General features: G+C 43.0%; 6 protein-coding genes across 9 annotated transcripts; 3 read left to right on the forward strand and 3 right to left on the reverse strand.

Annotated features, from left to right (window-relative positions):
* Positions 1-601: 601 nt before the first annotated feature.
* LOC124190630 (glycine, alanine and asparagine-rich protein-like) lies at positions 602-1,861 on the reverse strand. The gene is made up of 3 exons (XM_046583428.1): positions 1,746-1,861; positions 1,555-1,634; positions 602-1,474 (listed from the first exon to the last, which is right to left on the reverse strand). Exons 1-3 carry the CDS (start codon positions 1,774-1,776, stop codon positions 767-769), a joined length of 819 nt encoding a protein of 272 aa, XP_046439384.1. The 5' UTR covers positions 1,777-1,861; the 3' UTR covers positions 602-766.
* A 1,233-nt stretch (positions 1,862-3,094) lies between these two features.
* LOC124190627 (alpha-(1,3)-fucosyltransferase C-like) lies at positions 3,095-4,573 on the reverse strand. Its single transcript, XM_046583417.1, has 3 exons — positions 4,436-4,573; positions 4,253-4,361; positions 3,095-4,169 (listed from the first exon to the last, which is right to left on the reverse strand). Exons 1-3 carry the CDS (start codon positions 4,444-4,446, stop codon positions 3,141-3,143), a joined length of 1,149 nt encoding a protein of 382 aa, XP_046439373.1. The 5' UTR covers positions 4,447-4,573; the 3' UTR covers positions 3,095-3,140.
* Positions 4,574-4,670: 97 nt separating this feature from the next.
* Positions 4,671-5,983, reverse strand: LOC124190632 (ubiquitin-conjugating enzyme E2 J1-like). Its single transcript, XM_046583429.1, has 3 exons — positions 5,790-5,983; positions 5,503-5,708; positions 4,671-5,429 (listed from the first exon to the last, which is right to left on the reverse strand). Exons 1-3 carry the CDS (start codon positions 5,818-5,820, stop codon positions 4,887-4,889), a joined length of 780 nt encoding a protein of 259 aa, XP_046439385.1. The 5' UTR covers positions 5,821-5,983; the 3' UTR covers positions 4,671-4,886.
* Positions 5,984-6,027: 44 nt separating this feature from the next.
* LOC124190626 (5-methylcytosine rRNA methyltransferase NSUN4-like) lies at positions 6,028-8,696 on the forward strand. 2 transcript variants are annotated; one of them, XR_006873020.1, is made up of 8 exons: positions 6,082-6,355; positions 6,430-6,603; positions 6,665-7,073; positions 7,134-7,265; positions 7,337-7,616; positions 7,686-7,823; positions 7,898-8,113; positions 8,324-8,696. XR_006873020.1 is itself a non-coding variant. In XM_046583416.1 (7 exons), the coding sequence occupies exons 1-7, from the start codon at positions 6,245-6,247 to the stop codon at positions 8,040-8,042; spliced, it is 1,389 nt and encodes a 462-aa protein (XP_046439372.1). In that variant the 5' UTR covers positions 6,028-6,244; the 3' UTR covers positions 8,043-8,299. The 2 variants fall into 2 exon arrangements, 1 of the variants encoding a protein (XP_046439372.1); XM_046583416.1 differs by lacking the exon at positions 8,324-8,696 and having other exon boundaries at positions 6,028-6,355; positions 7,898-8,299.
* LOC124190629 (organic cation transporter protein-like) lies at positions 8,422-11,643 on the forward strand. 3 transcript variants are annotated; one of them, XM_046583425.1, is made up of 10 exons: positions 8,422-8,515; positions 8,670-9,057; positions 9,151-9,252; positions 9,345-9,404; positions 9,536-9,587; positions 9,700-9,832; positions 9,908-10,011; positions 10,086-10,250; positions 10,343-10,511; positions 11,376-11,643. In XM_046583425.1, exons 3-10 carry the CDS (start codon positions 9,234-9,236, stop codon positions 11,502-11,504), a joined length of 831 nt encoding a protein of 276 aa, XP_046439381.1. In that variant the 5' UTR covers positions 8,422-8,515; positions 8,670-9,057; positions 9,151-9,233; the 3' UTR covers positions 11,505-11,643. The 3 variants fall into 3 exon arrangements, with proteins under 3 accessions (XP_046439381.1, XP_046439382.1, XP_046439383.1); XM_046583426.1 differs by lacking the exon at positions 11,376-11,643 and adding an exon at positions 10,607-11,350; XM_046583427.1 differs by lacking the exon at positions 11,376-11,643 and adding an exon at positions 10,607-11,340 and having other exon boundaries at positions 10,086-10,240.
* Positions 11,644-12,148: 505 nt separating this feature from the next.
* On the forward strand, positions 12,149-13,570 carry LOC124190344 (solute carrier family 22 member 15-like). The gene is made up of 6 exons (XM_046582967.1): positions 12,149-12,258; positions 12,449-12,663; positions 12,807-12,916; positions 12,998-13,078; positions 13,165-13,233; positions 13,382-13,570. The coding sequence occupies exons 1-6, from the start codon at positions 12,149-12,151 to the stop codon at positions 13,568-13,570; spliced, it is 774 nt and encodes a 257-aa protein (XP_046438923.1).
* The last annotated feature ends 44 nt before the right edge of the window (positions 13,571-13,614 follow it).

The raw sequence follows: 13,614 nt of genomic DNA on the forward strand, positions 1-13,614 counted from the left end.
CTTTTCTTTCATATTATGTTTCTGTCAATAATTTTGGTAACCATTTATTTTTTTTATTTAGATAAACGGCATCCCGTTTGATGGGAGAAAGATGTCGAGCGACTCATATCTTTTCCCCTTTGTCTAAAAGTCCTAGTGTACACCCATGTGAGTGTGGGTGTATTCACGAGGACACCCTTTTTTCCTTTTCAGTCTGGTGGATTCAACTCTTCAGAGGCCGGAGCAACTGTGGATGCCTGGCCGTATTTACCAGGCTTTAAGGTGGGACACATGTAATCTCTATTCTTCCTTTTGGACTACTTGGTGGCGTTAATTATCAATCATGGTATAGTTGGTATACGCTATCGTGGTGCGGAGTACGATTATTCCTGCGGCTACGCCGTTGACTCGAACTCTTTTCTCTCTCCTTTTTTGTTGACTCTTCAGTCAGGACTCATTTGTAGAACGAGATCAGGCTTGTTTTGTACTTCACAACTTTATGGTAAACTTTGAACTTGAATCACTTAAAGCAAAATGCCAGCTAGAAAATTTTTTGACCAAGAGGAATCTGTCGTCGCATCGTTATTCCTCGTTATATTCTTACATCTAAGACTCTCGACGGTCTACATTAAAGTGAAGAAGGAAAGTACAAAGGAAGTCGTTGCCAACAGTCGCCATAAAAAGATAACAAAATTGAATCCGTAACCAGACAGAAATCTCATAGCTATCTCAAATTATCGGTAAAACTTGTGTCGTGGTAAAGCATTTCCTTTTAATTATAAAATTGTTAACAACCAGGACATCCTCCATGGCCACCACCATATCCACCGCCGAATCCACCGTAGGAACCGCCACCACCGACAGCTGTAGCTTGAGCGGCCTGGGCGGCGGAATAGGCCTTGTTGGCCGCTTGCTGGGCAGCGGCGAGATCGGCCAGTGAAGCCTGTTGCTTGTAAGCCAATGCCTGGGCGTTCGATTGGGCTTGATACGCCATCTGTGCCTGAGACGCCTGTTGTGCCTGGGCGGCCTGTAGGGAAGCAACAGCCTGGGCAGCGTGAGACTGGGCAGCCTTGGCGGCACCGGCCAGAGCTTGGGCTTGTTGCAAAGCCTGGACTTTGGTGGCTTCGGCAGCCTGAACGGCCTGAGCAGCCTGGGCAGCCTGGGCAGATTCGGCAAATGCAGCGGCTTGTGCGGCTTGAGCGGCCTGTGAAATCTGGGCAGCCTGGGCTTGCTTAGCTGCAACTACGGCCTGGGCTTGTTGGGCAGCCTGGACGGCCTGGGCGGCGAGAGTCGCTTGCGCTTGTTGGGCGGCCTGAGAGGCAGCACCAGCTTGGGCATTCTGGGCAGCTTTTGCGGCATTTGCTGCTTCCTGGGCAATGGCTGCAGCTCCACCATAACCGACCCCATATCCACCAGCTCCTCCTCCGGCTCCTCCTCCATATCCTCCGCCTCCACCCCCATATCCACCTCCTCCACTAGCGAATCCACGTTTTTCCTGATCATTGAACATGGAAAAAATATTCCATAATTGAATCGAATTTTTTTAGTCTTGTGCTAATGTGTGAATAGACTTACACGTGCTTGTTCGTCGATTTTAGACTCGTCAGAAGATTCAGCTTCTTTAATAGCAGATGCGTGAAGTACGGCTACGAAACCTAAAACGTCAAATAGATGAGTCAATTCTCTTAATTTTCCATCTTAAAAATCCTCAGAATAAATTTCAAGAAAATTAGTTCTTTTTGATCGATCTAGGAATAAAGTTTTACCGAAAATCATGAAGCAAATAGCGATCCTCATTTTCCAGGAGATTAAGAATTGGTGCCTAGACGTCAAACACTATGCAAAAGGCTCACCAAAAGGCGACTGATGGTCATTTTCGTCGCAATTCCAATCTTAAATAGTCTTTCCATTTGTTACGGTCAACAACAGCCAAACGGCATCGTTATGCACAGCTGCCATTATTAGAAAAGAAAAGGGGAGGCCTTTCTTTTTTCTGGATAATGGCCTAGTCTATTCTGTTGTTTTTTTTCTTTTTAGATTTCCAGCTCAACTCAAATCGGAAATGTCGAGAGAGGAAGAGACAGACTTTTTCTAGGTTATTTTCATTTCCCATCAGTCGATCAGTAGACTACCCCGACGAGTTTCTTAATGGACAGTCGTAAAAATTAATATTTTATGGTTAGGCTCATTTAATGCATGAAATTATTCCCTTATGGCCGTAACGAAGATGGAATTTTTCAAAATTGAACTTTTGTAATATTGACAGGGAAGCCGTAAGAAAAAGAAAGTGGTGGCACATCCGTAATTTAGGGCTGTGATTCATTTTCACCCTCGATAGGTTACGAAACACCGTCGTGAATTCGTGATCTCTTTTGTTCTATATACCGTCCAATAACGCAATTTCTCTTTTCCGTGTTCAATGGACGGAAGTAGGATTTGTCTTCACCCCGAAACCCGGAGATCTACAACTGCCAATTAGTTGTCATTTGCTCAAATTTCACAATGAAACGAATGAAACGGTGCTGCCTATAGGACAAAAGAGCGTTCGATCAAATTTTTCCAGTCGAAGAAATGGCGTTACGTCTGTACAGACTGCACGCCCTGTTAACTCTAAACGCCAGCAGAAAACAAAACAGTTGTCTATACCTATAGCGATTGAGCAAGGCCACTTTCTCATAATGGACGAACACTTTCATTCACGGAATCAAAGGACAGAGAAAAGGGACGATGGCGAATCAAACAAGTCACGAATCATCAGAACCCCATTTTAGTTGTCCTAGTTGAACGCATTATCCGACAGAAATCGAATGACACATTACCTACGTAGAGGCGTTTCCTATCGACTGGAACTTGAAATATTGGCGTCATCAGAGTCTGTATAACCGCAAGGGTTATGCTGATGTTACTGGACGGAATATTTAAGGTCCGTCGCCAGACCGATCAGACATAGCACTTGATGCAATTTTAGAACAGAAATGCTTTCCCTCTATGCAATTGTTTGGGACTAATTGAAACAAAAACCCTATTGAAGTGTTATGCATAACAGCCAATTTATTATTTTCAATTCACATTGATAACAAATTGAAGAATAAGATAAACAGCCATTTGAAAATTTCATATTTAACCATGTTCACACCCATAATCACTCCTATCATCTCCTATCAGTCAAACTTATATTTAAAGTGCTCACAAGGGCGTTCTTCAAACCACCATTTCTGTATGTCAGGATAATTTCGGGGCTGAATCGTGGGATCGTTGATCATTTCGCAAAGTTTGCACCAAGGCTCTGCTGGATGCTGTTCCATGTTGAACTCTCCTCTCCAGTCAAAGTAGTAAGAATAACGGTCAAGGTCCCGACTCAGTTGGAGTAAATATTCAGCCAGCAGCTGTGGTGTTTTGAAATCTCGAGCATTGATGTAAGAGTGAGGTGGAGCAAACAGCGAATAGTTGGCTCCGCCAAACACGACCGGTACAGTGCCTGTTTCAAAGGCCTTGTAAAGTTTTTCGGTGACGTAGTCTGGGCAAAAAGAATTCTCGAAGCTCAGATGAAATAAGTAGTCGTTTTTGAGCATTTCGTTGCAGTCGTTTTGCTTCGTTCTGGGACAGGATTTGGGGTGAGCTGAACATTTGCCGAACACGTCCACTTGAATGTATTTCTCAAGTTCTTTGACGTAGCCTTCCCGATCGTTTGCCGTTTTGCAGTTGCTAGCGAACCAGGCCACTGTTTTATTCTTAGTCGTAATGTCGATTCCGTAATAATCACTGAAATTAGGCCGAATTGTGTGAGGGTTGGTTTTGGGGTGGAATTCGAAACCATAAAATTGGTTCCTAAACAGATCAGAATCAAATCGATATGTGGCCGTCCAGTTGAAGAAATGATGAGGTAATTTTTCGTATATTTTCCGAGATTTGGCTTGAGCGTTAATGGGGGACTCAAAGTTGAAAAAGATGTAACGTTGATCCGGTCTTCGACAAGTTGGAAGACGAGTCAGTGAGTCACTTGTGTGAAAGTGAAAAACAATGGCGTCGCTCTCTGTTAACAAGCGTCGGTCATTAATGAGTCGACAATTGCTAACGGGACAAATGCCGAAATCTATCTCTACTTTTTGGCCAAACCAAGTCGTCCAGAATAAAATTGTTTTCACTCGATCCGTGGAGTTATCTGCATAATAGGGGGCAACGCAATCATCCTATATGTCGTTAGAGATTCAATTTAGGAGATATCATCTGTTTGTTTTTTTTAAAATAAAGATCTAGATGTCGAATAATGTACATTTGTGCCGAATCGAAAGCCAGGTGGAAGGTAATAACAGACCATGACGAGAGTCACAAAAATGATGCAACAAAAGAAGAGTCCCCACTGTTTCTTTTGATCTCTTTCGCTATAGTTCAGGCATTGGAAAAAAATTAAAAGTTTATTAAGAAACAGCGAAAACTTTGCAGCGAGCTTTTATACCTTTTACCCATGATGATGACATCTATACTACCGTTGCACTTTTTCTAGACTAATGGAAATGAAAACCTGTAACCTAATCTATCAAAATGAGTTATCTTTTCCCCGCGATGATGTATTATCTGTCCCGCTTATCTTCACTTCAAAATCCAACTGTATTCCTACGTTTTCCTGTACCGGACAGAAAGAAAATCAAAAAGTTACATTTGAAACATTAAAGTTTTAGAGACCAATTAAATCACCTGAAATTAATTATAATTATTTATCTGCAATAAATGAATACACAAATCATACACAATTTTCATTGCCACATTGTTACAGAATCAAGTTGAATTTAGCAGTCCCGTTATACGCATTCTCCAGGAACAAGATCCTCTCAACATTTTAACTCTACTAGTCATGAATTTTTGGAAATCAATAAAAGATTTAATATTTATAGATTGTGACTCCAGCCTCAGGCAGCACTCGTACCCGAAGCAAATCGACGGAACAAAAGGATTGCCAAAGCCACGATGATGGCCGCGATTATGTAATTATAGGTAAGATCATTATTATTATTGGTGCTAGCTGTTTGTACTTGCTGGGATGGTGGTGGGGGCGGCTGGATGACAGCAATCGGCTCTTCAGTGTTTGATGCAGGCTCTTCAGGCGGGTTTTCGTTGTTCGATTCACCCTTCATTGTAACCTGAGCTGCGATCTCTCGGGCTTCTGCTTGAACGGCTTCGTTTTCGTTTGTCGTCAGCTGACTGGGCTCTTGAAGAAGATTCAAAATTTTCCCACATTCTGGGCAAACAAATTCTAGCGATTTTTTAGCCAGCCTTTGTCTTTCTTCTTGTGTGTAGTCCAGAGATGCGATGGCTCCCATACCAGGAGATGGCATGAATCCAATAATAGCTAGCAACGCTGTCCTTATGGACCAAGAAGGAAGCCAAGATTCAGGATGGTGACCAGATATACTAAGACATATTTTGCGATTGACTTCAAATCTTCCATTAGGCTGTGGAAAAGGAGAAACAATTATTTACTAGGTCAATTCATTCAATATCAATAAATTAATGAATAATACATACTGTCAGAAGCATTATGCTTGGCGGTTTCAAAGGGTATTCAGGAGGGAGGGATATCCTTCCATGATACACTCCACCTTCAAAATCAGAGTCGGCCGGACCTCTTACTGAGAAATGCCATTCAAACAAATTGTCTTCTACAGGCTGGGCAAAATATTCAGCAGTGGGCTGTGATAGCTCTTGAGCTTCTCTCATCAGCCTTTTCACAGCTTTAAAAAACATATAGATTAGTGAAAACAGACTTGATGTAACAATTGCTATTGCACAACAAAAGTGAAAATATACATTACCAGGACTTTTCATGTTGTATTTGTTTTCCATTTTATTAAGTGCACTTCTCAAAGAATGCAAATACAGAAATGGTATCACTGAAACTGATTGTTATTACCACATACAATTGCTAACTGAATCTGACTGAGATACGTCGATTTATTTGGGATGACGTATCGTAACGAAACGCCAGTAGCAGTAAATGTTGATATTAAAGTCTCATTTATCTATCCATAGATGGCGTCCACACTTCACATTTGTCGTCTGCTCTGAATCGCCCGAATTTTGTATTTTGCAATTTGCATATTTCCACGAGACCTCGATTTTTTCTTTCTCCTCGGCCACGTGAAGTGAAGGTGCTGCAAAAAGATCACAGTCGTGTCTCGAGTGCCCAAATAATCCAAAACCAATTCCAAAGGCAAAGATACTGAAAAATTAAAAAAAATCACGAACGCATGAAAATAATTAAGCAAACATGTTCGCTCGCAAGTGGCGTTCAATCTCGAAATTGCAGCAAGCTGTCGGTAGTGGGAATTTCCCACAATTTTTTGTCAGCCAGCGGCACAAGTTTGACAAAAGAGAAGCTGTAAGAATGAACAAAATATTTCTTTTTATACCAACGAATGAATTTGTAGTATACCGAATTTGTTTTTTTATTAGAACTTGTGGTCCAAAACCAACACAGATAGAGCCCTGGATCATTTCGATGATTTTTATGGTACATTTTATGGAGACCTTTGGCCAGCAACAAGACTTGCAATGTTGTCTACACCTAAACATTGTGCTTTAGTTAATTACTACGGTGACTATAACGAAACTATTGAAAAGCTCAAGGTACAAGTACTTGGGTTCAAATGTGAATTCATTCGATTGATTTTCATTCTCTTTCATTCAGAATATGGGGTGCATGGATATTCAAGAACTTTTTGAACAAAGCCGTTCCAAAAAAACCAAAACACGTAAAACCCCAGAAAACATGCCTACTGATGTCCTCGAAAAGGAAGCTGGTGTTGAAGATGAGGAGAGTGAAAACTTTCAAGAGCTCACAGATGACAGAGTCATCTCTCCTGGTCAGACAACTTCTGCCTACTTGAATTTTGTTCCGACAACAAAATTAAAAGGGATGGAAGATTGGCTAGAGGAAGAAGATCAGTTTGAATATGTCAAGCCAACTTACGACTTTGTGGTTGAAAAGCAAAAAGACGAACGCCTGGATTTCCCTTCTCTGCTCAAAGCGTTTGTTTTTCCACGAGGGGACATCTCGCGATTTCCTTCCCCTAAAAAAAGTACTTTTGGTACTTCCAGTAAGTTCAGTATCTAGATTCACTTTATGGATTACTAATTGTCATAGATACTTTTACTAGATTATTACTTGATGGACGCTGCATCTCTACTTCCCGTATTGGCGCTGAACCTACAGCCAACTGAGTCTGTCTTGGATTTATGTGCAGCACCAGGAGGGAAATCCCTGGCTATATTACAGACGCTCTATCCAAGTAAATCAATTCATCAGTTTAACTTTAATGCTTCATTACAATTTGTCTTTTTACTTCCTGATTTGCTGTAGATAGACTTGTCTGCAATGACATTACGATTTCGCGGATTTCGCGCCTTAATAATGTGCTGAAGCAATATCTTGGGCAGACGCAAACCTGGAAGGAACATCTAGAGGTCCGAAAATCGGATGCTTTGCACTGGTCTGAATTTGATGCGTTCGATAAAGTCCTGGTGGATGTGCCCTGTACCAATGACAGGCATTCAGTCATGGAGGATGACAATAATTATTTCAAGAAAGATCGAATGAAAGAACGGATAAGTTTGCCTGAAACTCAGTCAGCCCTCCTCTGGTAACGGTCGTAATTCACGTGATGGCAAATATCCTTGCCGATTGTTAAAAGTGTCTTGTCCCGTTTCAGCGCCGGAGTTCGAGCGTGTAAGCCCGGTGGCACTATCGTCTATTCCACCTGTAGCCTTTCGCCCATTCAGAATGACGGTGTCGTTCATATGGCAATAAAGCAACTCAAGGAAATGTACAAAATCGACACGGTCGTCAAGTAATGCACGTTTTTTTTATCATCCCATTTCTTAACTGCTTCTCTGAATAATTCCCGCTATGTTTTCCTCTCAGGGATATGTCGATGACGGCTGGACATTTTAGGTTCCTCTGCCGTTTTGCCCCATCATCCTCACTCCGTTACGGCCAGGTGGCGCTTCCTTCCATTGTCAACAACTTCGGACCCATGTACATATCCAAGTTGCAGCGAGTCATTTAACATCTTTTGTCGTCTAGAGGTCATCATGGCAATTTAGTGCCTTGACAAATGTCTCCATCAGTTTCCCATAGGTACCACTTGAAAGTCCAAGTGCTTAGATGATATTTTTATTTTCATGAAATCCAAAAAAATGAGCCATCTTTTCTCCCACGCTTTATAATGACGCTCATTCTTCAATCTGTACTGTGTACATCACTGAGGATGGTGCAACTCGCCATCACAATGTTTTTCGATAAAAATGAAATTTGTCATCCATTTTTCACTGCACCCTTCACTTTCAGTGCGGAGGCCAAGTTTGAATAGGAATTGAACTGTGTTGCGTTAAAGTTTCGTGACTTACTGAAACGGGTTTTTCTTCTACGTCCAACTTGACCTTAGAGCAACATCTTCACAGCATTGATTCCAAGAGTGGGGGGACATTTCTGCTACGCCAACCGGTTTCGAAGGTAGCGGACATTCAGGGCACACTGCTGGTATGTATAATCTTCTAACCCCACTGTGAAAGCCAAGTGTCCTTGTTTCGCATTTGAAAGGAAAAGCACTAGAGTCAACCATAAATCACGCCACCGAAACAAAATTATTTTCAACTTTTACAAGTCATCTCAATTTTTTTGTCGCCATTCTTAGGGCAGCGTTGGCGTTATAAGGTCAAGAAAATCGTCCCTTTCTAAACGCCTCTCTTGGCAAACAGTGAAGCAGTCCGCTGCTGTGGGGGATTAAACCAACGATTTTCACGTATGTACACGCGAGACAGAAATTCATACGGCATTGTTGTTTGTTGTTGGAACTTCAAACACACTGTCCAATGTGTACAGCAACCGACAGTTGGAAGGCCGTGCTGAGATTAAACATTTTGGGTTATGTGCCGTTTTCAATACCCCAATCCGATTGCAACATTACCATACAATTCAGAGCGCTATTTTCCGATTACAATCACTTTGTCTACTACTCTTTTGTGTGGCAAGACGAGAATAGCACATTCATTGATCTTGAACCCAAGAGAGTGCAGTTGCTGGTGAGTTTGTATTCCAAACCATGTCGGATTGGGCGGGATAATGCGTTCATTTCTACAACAAACTGTTTATATTATTATTATTTGACCGATCAGAAAATTTATCGATTGATTGGCGAGTCGTTCCAGTTAGTCCTGTTCAGTCAGCTGAAGGGTTTAGTGTGGATTTCGAAGCCATCATGACGGAACTCTGGGCGGGTAAGTGCATGCACAGTAATCAAAACTTACGCCAGATGAATTTTGTGCATTAACTTTCGCTCCTTTTTTTAAATGCCTGATATACACGGTAGGTGAATTTGGACGCTACCAATGGATTCAGTACTTGCTGCACCTTTTGCCAGCCTTCACAGGTGGAGTTTTCTATCAGACATTTAAGGAAGAGATCGTTTTTGAGCGACTCCCACAAATAATTTCCCTTTTGGCTTGGAAACAATTAAAGACATGCGAATACTTTTTTTTTTTATTTCCTTTCTTATTCTAGGTGGAGTGCATATGCTGTCGCAAGTGGAAGTGGGAGCCACGCCCAGACACAGGTTTATTATATTCACCTTCATATCATTGTCAGTGGATTTGCTTGAAAAGGAATTTCCGACGATGGGGAAACAGAAATTGATAACTCACTATCCGTCGGATTTATATCGACAGATGTCTGGCGGTGAACGACACTATATTAGAGTACGTCGGATCGTGCCACTACGTCTCGGTGCGGAACGAAACTCTACCCTGCAAAGCGTGGGAATACGATCGCACTTATTATGAATCCACCATCGTTACCGATGCAAGAATTTTCGTCATTTTCTTGTCTCTTTCATATTAATCTTGATTGAATTCTTTATTTTATCTTTTTTTGTAGTGGGATTTGGTGTGTGACCGGAGGTGGATGGCCTCAGTATCGCAATCTGCTTACATGTTAGGCGCTCTTATTGCTAGCTCGTTGCTCGGCCAGTTGTCGGACAGGTAATAACAAAACGGGTCCAGTTATAAGTTGAATTGTGTGAGGTTATTTTCCACTCGTAATAAAAACATTAAAGGTACGGACGCTGGAAAGTGTTGGTTCCAACTGGAGCACTTCAGATGGTCTTCGCCACCGGCTGCGGGTTCGTCCAGAATTATTACCTTTACGTTGCGCTTCGTTTCCTCATCGCAGTGAACGTCAGCGGAGCATACATGATTGGTTTCGTCTTGAGTAAGAAATTGTGTCGAAAGCGAGAGAAGGTCATGGCCGCGAGTACGTGGTCGTGGTGCAAGTCGTTAACATGTTTTTATTATGCAAATCTTTTAATGACAGCGATGGAAATGGCGCCAGACCGATACCGGACCATGATTGGCTTCAGCTTCCAGTTGGTGTTTGCGCTCGGGATCACAGTTGTTGCTGGATGGGCATATTTAGTCCGCCATTGGCCCATTTTGCAAATCATCTTTGGGCTACACAGTTCGCTGATGCTTCTTCATTGGTGGTAAGTGACATAATCCTCGTAAATCCACACTCTCACTGTCTGTTTTTTTTTTTTCCTTTTTGTGATTGCGTATTGTGGCAACCGCATGTTGAAAGGCGCCAACCATGGACGGATCGAGGCGAAAGGTGGTGGCAGAGTTAGAAAAAAGAAAATCCCCTCCGAAAAAAAACCACTACGCAGCCTAATTCGGCCTCAATGTCAAATAGCTTTGAGCGCCATTACCCAGGCCGTCGGTCCGTCGTTTCAATTAGAGAAGAATGGTGGCCTCAAGTCGTTTAGGGCAGCAACACAACAGCAATCACGGACGGCAAGGTCTCGACCTCGAGGAGTTTAAAGTTATAACTGCAGCAGCCCTGCAGAGATTTCGTATTTATGGGCAGCAACAAGAAGAGAAAAAGGGGAAAAATAACAGGCACAGTGTAGCCCAGCAGTTACCCTCAAAGAGGACTTGGAAAGTTCAGTTTTCTTTTTCCTTCTTCTTCTTCTGATGTTTCTCTCTCTCCTCCCCACTCTCTCGTGTACACACGCGGGTGGAGACTGGTCGTGAACGTTCAAGGCAAAGTAGTGAGTGGTACGACCGGTTTACGGCATTGGGCTGGGAGTTCAATCGCCTACCTTGCTGCAGGCACTTTGGAAACGGCGCCTTTTTGCTTCGTGTTGCCACGATGATGGAGCTGATGGACGATATGCAATGGCGGTTTTGGGACAACCAAAAAATGACTGGGCCTATGTTGTTGGTCGCGAAAAAGCCCCTCGGTTATTCTATTTCTTTGCGTACGATTTCATTGCGTGTATTTAATAATAATGATGACGAGCATATTCATGTCATTGAGATATTTGTGGTTCATTTTTTTATTTTTTCAGGTTCGTGGACGAATCGCCACGTTGGCTGTTTTCTCAGGGGCGTTATCAAGAATGCGACGCCATCATCCGAAAGATGCTAATTCAAAACGGCAAGGCCGACGCCATCCCCGAGCAAGGCTTCACAATTGATCAGCTCCAGCGGGCCTTGAGCACAACGACGTCGGATATCGGACGTCAGGAGCCACTTGAACAGGCAACTACCAATGTCACTCCCGTTGTAGTGCAGGAAGGTGGGAAAGAGGTGACGACCGTGGCCGTCATCTCCTCATCCAGCGATCGCAAATACGGCATCGTCGATCTTTTCAAAACGCCAAGATTGAGAAGCAGAACGCTCAACATTTCTCTTAATTGGTAAGCAACTTGGCACGAACGTTATCTCCTATTCCTTCATTGTCCAGTCATCTATCCCCCCCACTAAATTGTATTTGACTGTCGAGAGACTGATCGATTCGGACAAATTCGAAAAGTAAAATGCTGATTTTTGGACTGTACCCCCTCCCAAAGGCAGATTTCATGGCCAACATTTTTATTACCGCAAGGAGCGATCAGTGGCGACGTCGTGACGTTGCACTTTACGAAATTGCTCGAATTTTCAAACAATTTTCTCGTTTTCGACCTCAACTGTTAACCTCTATATCCCTGTTGACCCGCGAGGACTCGATCAAAGTGGACGAGCCTTTGGATCACTTTGTGTCGCTCCTTAAAGCAGGGCTCCTAATGATTAGATGTAGAGTCGTACAACAATTTTGTTTATTTTTCTGAATTTTTCCGCGATGTCGGTCAAGGCTCGCCAAGGTTCATACCTACGAAGAATTGAAAGCTCGTGTGGCCACCAGCAAACGAAGCTGGTCCGTTGCCAAAGAGATGGATCGCCTCGTTTCAAGTTTTCTTTCCAACAAAACAAAACAAAAAAAAGGCAATTGAAAGCCATTATCGCTTTCCATATTATGTTCCTCCTCTCTCCCGTATGTAACCGATTACTCTTCTTTTGCAATGAAAAACCCTTTATTAATTTCTTTGTTCCATGATTTCATTCTTGTGTATTATACCTGGGCGCACGCTCTTGATTGCAGGTTTGCCAACAGTTTGGTCTACTACGGATTGACGTTGAATTCGGGATCGCTGGTGGGCGACCCCCATTTGATGCTCTTCATCAGCGGCATCATCGAAGTGCCCGCCTATCTCCTGTCGGCCAAGATCATTGACATACTTGGACGTCGGCCAGTCATCAGTTTCTGCCTCGTTTCCGGTGGTCTGGCCTGCATCTGCACCACGTACTTTCCTCAAAGTAAATTTTTGTCAAGGAGTTAATGACTCGCTCCTTCATTACGTCTCCTGGTGTATCGTACAACACGCACCACCTGAAGGACGGAACAAGTTGATGTGTGACGCAACGGTTCTTTTTTCTTTTCCATGTTTTAACCAACGAAGGTAGCTTCGCCTGGACGACGGCCACCACCAGCGTGGTCATGCTCGGGAAATCCCTCATATCCATTTCGTTTGCCATCGTCTACAATTACACGGCCGAGCTCTTCCCAACGGTACTACAACTCATTTCTCTATCCTCTTCCTATAGAACTGGGAAAGAGACACATCATCATTCCAAATGTTTTCCTAAACAGGTGGTTCGTAGTTCGGCGGTTGGTATCGGCTCGACTTCCGCCAGAGTTTCCGGCACTTTAACTCCGCTTATCTTCCTATTGGTAAACGCGGCAATTTTAAAATTATAATTTTTCTTATTATTTTCTTTGCCCTTCATTTCTATATTCTTTTTTCTATTATTTTGAAGGATTCATTGGACCCGAAATTACCATCCGTCTTGTTTGGTATAGTGGCTCTAGCCGCCGGCTTCTTCTCGGTATGCAAAGAAATCATTTTAAATTTTTGTTTTTAGAATACGCGCAAACCCGTTTGATTCTTTTGATTGTTTGTACGCCCTACATTTGATCTTGACGTCTGGTTTCGTTTTTTACTATTTGATTTCGACCATAAAACCCGGCGAGCAGCTGTACCTGCCCGAGACTCGAGACAGCCCGCTGTTGCACACTCTGACAGAAGGCGAGGAATTTGGCGTCGGAGATACGGGCTTCGCTCGACTCTGCGGGGGCAATAAGTCTCCGCTAGATAATGAACGAGTATTTGAGACCGCCGCCTCGACGGCCAACATCATCCAGCTCGAATCGCAAAAAGAATGAGTTCATTACAGAGATTATCTCTCTCGACTTGTCATACCAACGGC

The sequence above is a fragment of the Daphnia pulex genome, chromosome 3, assembly GCF_021134715.1.
Source record: "Daphnia pulex isolate KAP4 chromosome 3, ASM2113471v1".
NCBI classification, from domain to species: Eukaryota; Metazoa; Arthropoda; class Branchiopoda; order Diplostraca; family Daphniidae; genus Daphnia; species Daphnia pulex.